The following is a 12329-nucleotide window of genomic DNA, read 5'->3' on the forward strand; positions in this document are numbered from 1 at the left end:
TTTTTTAAACTTTTACAAATATCAATATATAGATTAGATTAGCAAAAATGTGGAGCATATAAGCTTCAAGTTCATGGTTTCTGCGCCTAGTGATGCAAAAAATTTCTTTGCCGCCGGCTGCGAGTATGGATTATTATTAATCTAAAATCCAGAGTTTGGCCGTTGTTGAATCAGAAAAAAGAAAAGAAATTGTTGGTAATCTGTGTTTGAAACCAAAAAATCAAAGAAGAAAAGAAAACGTTAGTTCAATAAAACAAAATATAAAATAATTTCAAGCCCACAAGTTGTTTGTATGTCCTTAAACAATTTAGTCCTCTCACTGTTGCCCAAGATTATGGATTACTTCCTCCCTGGATAGAACGGAAAAACTATTCTGTAATACTGGAAATCGAAACTATAGAACTTCAGCGAACTGATCAACAAACAGAGCAAATCACACTTGACACTTTATTTATTTGAAAAATCAATGCAACAATGGAGAATTTTTCAGATTTTCCATGTCTGAAAAATGAGGCAAAGCCTCTAATTAGACAATGGAAGAATATGATAAAGAGGTTTAATTCAAAAGGTGTCTCTTCCATTTCGCATTCACCCCGTTCACGAAACCTAACAAAAACCAAAAGAGATGGCTGAGAAATGTGGCAGAAAAGAAGAAGAAAAGCTGTAGCAAAAGATTTTCCTTCTTTATCTAGTTTTAGTATTTTTATTGTTGAAACTTATAGTAGTCATTTTTGGAAAGCAAACTTAGATGGGCTACCCTAAGAATAGAAATGACAATTCCCGTACAAGAAAAGAATAGTATAGATAATTACAAGTGTTAACTATTCAGAAACGTTGAATCTTTATATTCTTACTTTTCATGTAATGACATGCTATTTATAAATTAACGACAGGATTTGTTGCGAACTCCAGCGAGTGGTACTTAATTATTATTACACATACTCGCTCCGTCTCATATTATCTATTATGATTCTCTTGTACATGTTCCTTAAGAAAAATTAATTGGGATGAGATTTCGACTACTTTACATTTATTCATGTCTTAATATTTCATCTTTCTTCATTGATATTTGAACAAAGTTATCCATTAAGGTGTTAGTAGTTTTCAAGAATAATTATGACTAAGAGTAAAAAAGCACTGATAATATGAGATAGTGGAAATATTTTATTTATCTATTAAAGTTTTTAATCCTTATGTAAACTGTAAAGCCAGTCAAATAGTAACCCCCACTCCCCAAAAAAAATCAAATTAGATGGGAGTAGCAGGGGCGGAATTATAGGCTTAATCATGTGGCACGTGAATCCATGATTTTTTCGTAAAATTAGATATTTTATGTACATATTTTTTGAAATTGGTATAATGTTAACTTTTTTGACATTTATGCTCTAAGAAAATTGAGTGGTGCACTTGATTGAATATTGAATTAATATCTAAAACGTATAGCATCAAATCTCACTAGATACAATTTTTCCACCTTTTTTTAGGTGGACCAAAGTAGTGGATTGATAGCAATAATGATAGTTGTGAACCATCCAATATGAAAACAACAACGTTAAAAGGCCACCCCACCATTTTGTTCCCACATCCCAATCACTCATTTCAAATTCCCACTTTGACCAACTCTTTCTCCTCCAATTGATTTTTCATTCACCAACTTTGCTGCTATCGATTGCAAAATTGTCGACAAAACATCACTCATTGGGGCATAAGGTGCACAAATGACAACTACAAACATGTCGTTTCCAAGTCCTATCGCTTTCTTAAGTTGATGTTTCACTTGCCGTTTCATTGCAGGTTTTGAAGAAATTATACAATAATATACCCAGTGTAGTCTCACATATAGGGTTTGGGAGGGTAGAGTGTATGCAGACCTTACCCCTGCCTTTAATAAAGCACAAAGGCGGTTTACGGTAGACTCTCGGCTCAGAGTTTTGAAGAAATTATAATTAATTCAAAATCATTTAATGTGCAAATATAGGAGAAGCAAAACAGCTCATTGTTTCATTTTCAATGAAAATGCAAGAACCAAATTCAACACAAATGGAGCTGGGATAAAAACTCGAGGAAAGCATTACAGGGCTAGTTTTCGAAATCGCATTTCAAAACACGAACGTAAAATGTTAAAGAGTGGACTACAATAAAGACCAGTCAACATAAAGAAACCTCATACAAACTCAAGTGCACTGTCCAACAAAATGCCCAACAGGAATGTTAAAAAACAAGTAACTATCGTGTATTATTCCACAACAAACCGCAGCTGAAGTAATATATGAGTTCGTTACCTCACTTCGCATAACAAGTCAACACGTGAATAATCCACCTATGTAGTGAGGATAGGAGGAAGGTAGTCAGATTTAGTACCAAGAACACGGGCCTTGGTGTCGGGGAAATGCTCAGTTCCTGGTAGCTCCGTGACATCCCCTTCACTGGCCACTCCAATGGGGTAGCGGAGCAAGTGACCAGGCAGATCTCTTTCCAGGCTCTCACTTGAATACAGATCCCAGTATTTATCAGCCATCCGATTCACCTTGGTCACACATTCCTCACTTTCTGGATGTAGAAAGGTTTCATCGAGCATACCAAGGTGCTCGTACCACAATGCCATTCTGAAACCATGAATTTGACCCCTAGCTGGTTCCCTTGTAGCCAAATGATGAGGCTGGTAAGCTCCCATAGCTATTTCAGAATCTCTTGCACCGTCCATCGATCTCTGGTTTATGTTGGCTGATCCAACTATGATGTACTCGTCATCAACTGTTCAGAAATAAAGTTAGTACTATTTTTTTCAAATAATAAGATGGAACTAAAATTGCAAACCATTACTCACCAATCATCATCTTGGAATGGACATAGATCATGAAGCGTCGAGCCTCCTGAGCTCGCATGTAATCAGAATCAGGCTCTGGGGTCTCAGAAGGTTCATATTCTCCACTCTTCTTCACCTCCCGGTTACCAATGCAGAAAAATGTCAAATAATTCCTGGGATCCTCCTCTATTCCTTTAGCATTCAAGGCCTGAACAATGTGCTTATACATCATCTCCATCGTTCTCCTCTGCCAATCTAATATTGCTTGTACTGAAGCGCTCTCGGGGATTCCTTCTGGCCACATTGGGACCACAACATAAACAGTAAACCTTTCCCCAGCTTCAATCTTACTTACAATCTTCAACGCAAGTTCCTTTGGAATGACATGCAAAGCACCTATGTCCTCTACCTTGATATCATCACTCTGCCAGTCATAACTGCTTCCAAGAAAATACTGGTTTTCAATGTAAATAAAATTCTTTGCTCGACGAATAGCATGAATATAAGCATCTTGGATGCTTCTATCAATTATGTTATCCTTCCCACTAACAAGACCAGCTTTTGCTGCATCTTCAGGCGTATCAGGAAAGCCAAAAGCAGCTCCCTCATCAATAGATCTGAATAACTGAACATTCCATGTTTCAGAATCATCAAGGTACATCACTGGAGATGGGGGAATTATAATATCATCAAGCTCTCTGAAGTTGACAAGAACATCCTTTCCACCCTGCTTTCTCCACCTCTGTTCAAAATTAAACAGAACATCCCAAGCAATTGGGCCTTCAAGCCGAGAGTGAATGTCATGCCAGGGCTCCCTTGGTCCACCTTTGGTAATTGCTCCATCAGGAAAATTAGGTTGGTGGAAATCATCATGGTGTGCAGTGTCCAATGTCCTAAAAAGTGAATGGAAAGGTGTATCATATCTCCCATCACAAAGATCAATACCACCCACAAAACTCAGAATCCTTCTCTTTTCCGACTCTCCGCTGGGCAGCTCACTGTCCACCACCACGATTTTCTGGTGATGCGTAAACATGGTACCAATTTGTAAACTTTGAACAATGCTTCCGCCGTCATCAGGATTCCTAGGGCAGAGGACACAGTTCACCTCGGTACCTTGAAAGAACTGTTCGGTTTCTTGGTCATGAGTAGCCATCAAACCGTCCTTCTTCAGCAAACCCACGGACGTCCTATCATCCCAAACAAGCATAAGAACTTTAACACCTTCACTTGCCTTCTTCTTGAGCAGCTCCCCAAGTGTAATGTCACCTCCGGGCTTTTGCCTCCTCGAGTCCCTCACCAAGGTTATTTCAGTATACACTGACCAGCCAGTAATATATATCAAGTGCTTTGCATTAGTAATAGCATCAAAGATATCTTCCCAACATCTGTGGGGCTCATAATACTTTCCCCCAGCGAGAGGGATTTTAGGAATAAAATTGTCTGGCACATGCGCATCTTGATATAAGTTAACCCGACATCCTGTTCTCTGTGCAAAGAAAGTGTAAGGGACACCAGGATATTTAGAACTTCTAATGCCACGTGCCCAGTTAGGATCTCGACTGACATCAAAAAACTGTAGCTTCACGTGGATTTTGGAACCTTCTGCTATAGGATTCATTTCTCTATCCAGTATCTCAACCCATTTATCAATCTCTTCCCCTTCCAAAAGTTCTTCAACTGGTACATAAGCTCTTCCAATTAAGGTTGCACCAATGGGATTGTCATCTTTGACAGTGAATATAACATTTGAAGCCATATGTGCACAGTAAATGTGAAAAGACTCATACCACCTCGGATTTTTTGGTTCATTTTTAATCTTTCTGGTTCTCCCAACCCTAGCCTTTTCCAAATCAACTGTAGCATAAATTTCAGGAGTTCCTTTTCCAAGACCAATTGTCTCCTCAACATGTTCCTTTATCTGCAATGAGATTTGAAATTTTGTCATAAAAGGGGCAATCATTTCCTCAGGAAGGACTCTATTCTGGCCAAATCAGGATTAGAATTCCGACGAAATCTTTGTATCAAGAAAAATGGCTAGTACAGTTCTTAAACATATAGCTACATTAAAAGAGAAAAGCTGTCTATGTTTTATTAGTAATGCATATACTCTATAGTCAGAGAATTACAGAGACTTATATATGTTAATGAAAAAGATTCAGGAGTTCATATTTTTAGCTGAAATATGAGGTGCCCAAAATTCTGGACTATGACATTGAACTCAGAGTGTAGTCAGTAGTGTATGAGCCCACCCTTGTACCCTGCTCCTACTTAAATAGTAGATTTTATCTGGCAACACAAACACATAATATCCAGATGGATCCTTGTACAACAGCTTTATTTTTCCAACAGTAGAATGATTGAGATTAAGTACTTTCAAGAATCTCAAATCTCTAGATTCATCATACTATAGAACAAAGAGAGGAGAGAGGATGAACGAAGAGACCAATTAGCACAAGAAATCTATTGTGCATATCACTGGGTAGAAGTTTTTCTGAAGAAGATAGGGCATGGGTAAATTTCTCCAGCAGCTTTAAACTTAGGTTATTCATATGGTAGAATAGAACTGCCGGATTCTTTTTTTGATTCTGTATCATGAAACTATGCTTGCCCATATTCCACAAGCAAATGTTTGTGTGCTGTTGACTTTCAGGAATTTAAAGAATCAGATTCATTACAAAGTATACATTCCATATGTTGATACTTGAAAGAGAAGTGGAGAATCAACAAAATCCGTTTTAGCAGATAGTTGTAACCAATAATTACCTTCTACTAGGTTATTTAACCTCAGGAAATCGCCAAAATGCTAAAATTAACTTAAGCATACATGTGAATCATGGACTCCTTTATATGATCCAACTGACTGTGTTTCATAATCCGCGACGGCTTTATGGTGTTTTAAGAAAAGGCTTAGGTGTAATCACAAGGTCTGACAAGGAAGCTACTTAAGTCCAGAATTAGTGTAAGAATCTCACTATAACTTAGCAGCTAGGAAAAGTTACACTCTTTGTAAGTGCCATAACTTATATTTAGCTCAATTAAGCTCATTGCACAAGGGGTCTAAGAGCAATGTTTTTTTAAAGCGAAAAGTGAAAAAAAAAAAAAAATGGACAAGGTTCGTGGGGCTTGAAGCGAAAAGTGAGAAGTGAAGCATACATGTTATGACAAATTAAACAATTACCAAGCATATATTAATATAATGCTACAACAACCAAATCGCAATTAAAATACTAATTTTAGCATCCAATATGTTGATATGTCCTACCCCTTGGTTTGCATCATGTTGGCTCTGACTTTTAATAACGCTGTTTAAGAGTGTTAGCCATTCAAAAAAGTACTAATTTTGGAACAACTGATCCATTCTTTCATACCTCACACTCAATCTAGGCAACGCATAAGGGAAACAAAAATTGAAATTGAATAAGATGCCCTTGAAATCCAAGTTGATTAAGAACAGATAGATCATATGTATACCTTGCTGAAGAAGTGGCCACCTCCCTCTTTTTGCAGATTATCGACCTCGTAGATCGTGACATGGAGAGTTCCATGGAGCAGAATCTGAGCCATTTTTCACCTGCTTAGCCAAAGATAAAAAACCCCACATTACACCACTCCACAATACAGTCCACATCATAACTCACAAAAGGTTACCAAAATACAAAGTCTTTACTCAAAAAGCAGCACAAAGCTGAACGCAAACCAATCAATCAAATATGTCTCAATACAATAGAGTACACATTATCACACTAAACCCACAAAATGGTACTAAAAGACAAGTTTTTTACTCAAAAATCAACAGAAAATTGAATCTTACAAACTTATCAGTCAAATATGTCTCAATTCTTAAATTAGTTGGGGTCAACTATATGAAATCTCTTTACTCAAAAAAGCAAAACAAAATTGAACTCACACCAAACATTCAACTATGACCGGATCCTAAATTACCTGAACACAAACCAAAAGTTGACAAAGATAAAAGCTGTGCTAAAACTGAAGTCAGAAAAAAAAAATCCAGAAAGCATAAGACTAGAATGTTAAGAGAATAAAGAGATCTGAAATCTTACACCCACGAACGGAAAATCAAAATGTCGGTCAAGATGAGAAGTGAGAATATGATCCAATCTTGGTTGTAAAAGGAATGAAGAGATGGTGATCCAAGAAAGTTCTTTATTTATATAAAAAAGTGCAGAAAAGGCAGAGATGAATGGTAATAGAACGAGAGGAGCAGTACCTTTTTAATAGTATAATATCCTAGATTTAAGGACCGGAGCAGATCTTTATGCTCTATGCAAATATTATATAATATACTCAAATTAGATCTGTACACTAGTTCACACCTAGTGGAGTTGAAGAAAACCAGAAAAATAGTCAATTGAAGATCATGAAAACCTTGTGCCTCTTATTTTTGAAAAAAAAATCCTGAATTTTTGCCTTCAAATTTGCACTTTGGAAAAAATTGTGAGATTGATCTCTTTTACACACTCCGTGTAATTTGATCAATTTTGACAGGTCGCTTGTTTTTCTCTAGCCGTCAACTGTGTTTATTTAATAGATAGATATTTATCAGGATATTTAGTTATAACGTACGAGTTATGTGCATTGAAGATAAAAATAAATCATTTATAAGAGAATTATAGAGGAATTCTTTTTATCACAAAAATTAATTAATAAAAATACTACTATAACAAATTTCTATCACATGCTAAACTATATTGATAATATTATTAAAAAATTTACAATATTAGTATATTTAATCACACTATTAATGTAATTTAACTTGATATGATAGGTTACTATTCTGCAATTATTTTTTTAAAGATTTTTATTGGCGTAAATATTTTATATTGTCCCGTAGAACTTAAACTCTATGTAAATTGAATGTTAAGTGATTTAATACATAAGTAGATTAGTATTTTGAAGCACTATACTTACAACTTGTTTGGAGGGTTGTTATGTATCGTTTCATAATATATTATATAGTATTTCTACCATATTATATTGTACTTACTCCGGTCCATTGTTAAGTAATTTTTTGGCTTTTTTCATACATATTAAGAAATTCATCTTTTAACCTTAATTTGCTCATTGAAAATATAACAAACTACTCCTAGGTTCTTTACTCCAAGTCAACTTTGGAAAGAAAAGTTAATTCCTTTTTGACATATGAAAAAATCAAATATTGTGGATCACAAAAAAGGCCAAAAATTCACTTAAAGTGGACCGGAGGGAGTATCATTTTGATGTATATAATTTTGGATAGATTGTATTGTTTATCATCGTTTAATGATGTCATGCACTAACAATATGAAAAATAAACTTATAATATTATAAAGAAAAAGTAAGGTACGAGGTAAAATTATTATATAAAAAGGTTGGGTTAGAGATAAAATATGATTATTTAATAATAAGGAAGGGCAAGATAAGAGAGGAAATAATAAGGTAACGATGCGATCATACCAAATCGAACGCTCCATAAAGTGACATTTTTCGTTGTTATGTAACGATAGAATTAACGATACAATACAATAAAATTTAAGTAACAATCAAAATAAATATCATATTTAAAATAATAATACGATATAATATAACAGGTAACAACTATCCAAACAAGTTGTTATCGTAACTAGGGGCTAAGCTACATATCCTAAAAGGTGGTCAACTGACCACTCTTTTTCAAAAAATTAGACTGTATATATAGGTTTTAAAGGTAACGTTGATTACTATGTTCAAGAATTGATCTTTTTTCCGATCAAGACTATTAATTCTATGTCCAAAGTCATCAAGCAAAGAATTACGCCGTGTGCAGTGTTTTAGCCTTTTTCTTTTCTCCACGTGTAGTGCCTTAGCATAGACCTAAAGGTTTACGCGTTTTTTTTTTGTCGACATATCAAAAAGCAATCCCCATGTTCACCACTGATGGCATTGATGAGTAGTACAAGAAATTTTAAACTTGACTTTGGCACACGGATTTAACACTGTCTTAAAAGATGGAATTTGGTTAAATTTCTTAAAGAAATTATCATCAGGATACACGAAATCATTCCGAAAAGGGTCGTAAATGAAGTGCCAATTAATTGAGTTGGAAAGTTGTTAGAGGCTAACCAAAATATTCCTTCATTAACTGCAAAATTAGCCCAAATGTCCAATCAATCCAGTCAAAGATAAACTACTCCATACGGCACAATGGTCTAAATGACATATATACTTATAACACTTTGTTATGTCGGTTCCTAAACATCACTTATTTTCATCCAAACACTTTAACTTGATCAAAACCTATTATTTAAACTCCTCTAACCGTTGATCAAACACATGTTGATCAAACACATGTGACAAAATAATGATTGAGCTGGACAAAGTGAGTGTAATTCACGCGGATAATGAGCGTGAATATGAACATTTTGAACCAGAAATAATTAAAATAAGAAGAAAAAATCATCAAAATAAGAATGAATAATAATTGTAGCAAAAATCTGAGGCTGTGATGATAATTTTTTCTTCTGTCTCTAAACAAATTGATTAGGGCAAGGGAACAATCGGAGCCGTAACTTGACGGGGCAACCCGGAAGGTGACGACTTGCAACCGGTATTTATAGCCATGGCAGTATCTCCAATCTCTTGCATTGTCTTCAATATTATAGATTTGAGTCTCAATTGAAAGGTTATTTTCTTAAGTGCAAACCTACATGCTCTTTTCCTCCATTTTCAAAAGAGCCCCTCTCTGTTCCGCCATTAATTTTCTTAGATCTGAGCCCCTGTTCCGCCATTGATTTTCCTCCATTTTCAAAAAAAAAAAAACAACCCTTCTCTGTTCCGCCATTGATCTTTCTCCATTTTCAAAAACATAAAAAAAAAAAATAACCAACAGCCCTGAGCCCCTCCCAGTTCGCCATTGATTTTCCTTCATTTTCAAAAAACAAAAAACAGACCTTGTTTATGACAAAAGCATAAGCAAACAGGATTTAAGTGGGCGTTGGACATAAAAATCCCGACATTGTTGTCGAAGAAGATAGGAAAGACAGAAATGATTCATACTTTCTAAGCCCTAACTAAGCGAGTAAGTATAAAATGAGGGGGAAATTTGGGTTTTTTTGGGTGGGTGGGGTTGGGGGTAATAATCATTTCCTGTTTTATTTTCTTATGTGGCCATAATAAAATGACCTGGAGCCTACGTTGTTTAATTTTCTTGACGTGGCGTCCTACGTGTAGGAGATTGTATTACACGCACCGGCGGACTCGTATCATAAGCATTTATTATACATGGTTTGAAGTAGTGTAAGTGTTCAATTAGTAAATTGGTAAGTTTGGAGACCGACATGACAAAGTAGGACAAGTATAGGTGTCATTTAGGCCATTCTGTCACTCTATATCAGTGATGAAATGAGGGGAAAATGTGCAAATATATCCCTAAACGATATGAAATGATCAAAATTTATCATCCATTTATAATTGAGATCGGATTTACCACTAACATAAAAAGCTTTGTCTCTAATGAAAGTAGGCGGCAAAAATATTCGGGGCCCCTATAGACTTGGTAACTTTTGTTTAGTTTCTCCTTAAACTTCGCATGATTTTTAATACCTCCTAACTTAAAAATTTGATAGTCATCACCATCCTAGATGATGATGTGACAAAGAGTGTGAATGCACTCTCTTTTAACCACATGGAAGGAAGAACAATCAAAATATTAGCTTTCAAATAGAGTATTTTTCAAATATTATTTGCCACATAATCAAATATAACTATTTATTTGTTCCAAGTGTATTTCTCATTGTTTTTTCTTAATATACATTGCATACTTTTTTCCAATTGTATTTTTTAAATTCAATGAATATATATATATATTTCAACTATGTGTTTCTTATCTTTTTTTCGATCCAAATCTATAAGATTTAGTTTGAAACTCCATTTATTTTAGCCATATAAGAAGAAAAATTAGCCAAAGTGATGAATTTCAAATGGCATATTTTCTACAGAAAGAAAAAATTACTGTGTATTTTTATTTTCATTTTCATACAATGACTAATTATTTAAACTACACATTTTTCTTTTAGAGTAAAATTCGTAAATTTTGTCGGAATTTTACTATTCTTAGCTAAAAAAATTATTTTGTAAAATATACGGAGTTTCAACAACATATTTTTTAATATATTTTTTTTAGATGCAATGATAATATGTCTTAACTGTGCATTCCTTCTTTTTCTGGCCAAATATGTAAAAGCAACTTGATTAAAATATTATTATCTTTAGCCAAATAAAAAATTAGAGTCAAAATAAGATTGTTTCAATTTTTTTTATTATAAATTTTAGCACAAAAACTTGATTTATATAGTTGGTGGACTTAGAAAAGTAAAAATATATACTTTTATTGTAAAAAAAATCCATATGGCGGCGCATGTGTTATACTCCCGTGAATTGTCAACGTCCGGGGGGTCGAGGTTATGAAATTGCCAAGTTTAGGGAGGTACTAAAGACCATGTAAAATTTAAGGGAGAACTAAACAAAAACTTTCAAGTTCAGGAGGGTCCCGAACTATTCCGTTATAAAAATATTTACAACTCATCTCGTTTTACAGGGAAAACAAAGATCAAATTTGCCGTTATACTATGTGAATGGTTAAAAATTTCCTCTGAGCTTTTTGAAATGGTCCAAACTTGACCATTATTTCTCTGTTCCACATCCCTCTAAATTAACAATAACACTTGATTCTCTCTACTTTCAAAAACACCACCTGAAGACTACAGTTACTTGCCCACTATTTTACCTCTACTATGTGCATTCACAAAAAGAAAACATAAAAACTTCAAACAACAATCATTTCACTCAAATAATTTCTCCCGCACATTCATCTTTACCACTTCCCGTGGTATCATTTTACTGCTAGCAAAAGATACCGACCCTCAATCAATATAACCCTGCCTTGATTGTAATAATACCAGTGAAAATAATTTAGTAGTTGAATTATATATTTTTGGGCTTCTTTTAGCATTAAGAGGTATTGAGTATACTAATTATTATTCCATTCACTTTATTCATTGTACTGTTTGTATAGTTAGTGTGTATAGTTAGGTAGTTTAATTGGCTTACATATATATGAGTAGTACAGTTGTAAACATGTATATATACTTGAAAATTAATAGAGTTGATTAGAGAGTTCTCATTATACCAAATACATAGAGATTTTATCGGTGCTCTCTCTCTCTCTTTTATATCTTCTCATTCTCTGAAAACATTCTAGAGAACTCCATTGGTGCTCAATTATCTTGAGCTTGTTTACAATCATAATACGGTATCATATCTTGGGTATTAGCTCGGATCTTATCAGTATCTCCATTCTTCGTTCTCAAATTCATCTGTTTTCTTTTCTCGCTAGGGTTTCGGCGATTTTCCTCCAGATCTGCAATTTTCCCACAAATTGAGAAATCTTCGAGTTAATTGATTCATCCATTCACTGAGTCGACTGATACACTCCTCAATTTCACCAAATCCTAGCTTCGCACATGGCCATCGATCAGACTGAATA

General features: G+C 34.6%; 1 protein-coding gene across 3 annotated transcripts; it reads right to left on the reverse strand.

Annotated features, from left to right (window-relative positions):
- Positions 1-2030: 2030 nt before the first annotated feature.
- On the reverse strand, positions 2031-7335 carry LOC104245910 (phospholipase D alpha 1). Of its 3 annotated transcripts, none has more exons than XM_070147821.1 (4): positions 7144-7335; positions 6281-6380; positions 2828-4727; positions 2031-2754 (listed from the first exon to the last, which is right to left on the reverse strand). In XM_070147821.1, the coding sequence occupies exons 2-4, from the start codon at positions 6371-6373 to the stop codon at positions 2321-2323; spliced, it is 2427 nt and encodes an 808-aa protein (XP_070003922.1). In that variant the 5' UTR covers positions 6374-6380; positions 7144-7335; the 3' UTR covers positions 2031-2320. The 3 variants fall into 3 exon arrangements, with proteins under 3 accessions (XP_070003922.1, XP_009799917.1, XP_009799916.1); XM_009801615.2 differs by having other exon boundaries at positions 7038-7321; XM_009801614.2 differs by lacking the exon at positions 7144-7335 and adding an exon at positions 6871-7015.
- Positions 7336-12329: the final 4994 nt, after the last annotated feature.

Source organism: Nicotiana sylvestris, chromosome 6 (genome assembly GCF_000393655.2).
Source record: "Nicotiana sylvestris chromosome 6, ASM39365v2, whole genome shotgun sequence".
Lineage (NCBI taxonomy): Eukaryota > Viridiplantae > Streptophyta > Magnoliopsida > Solanales > Solanaceae > Nicotiana > Nicotiana sylvestris.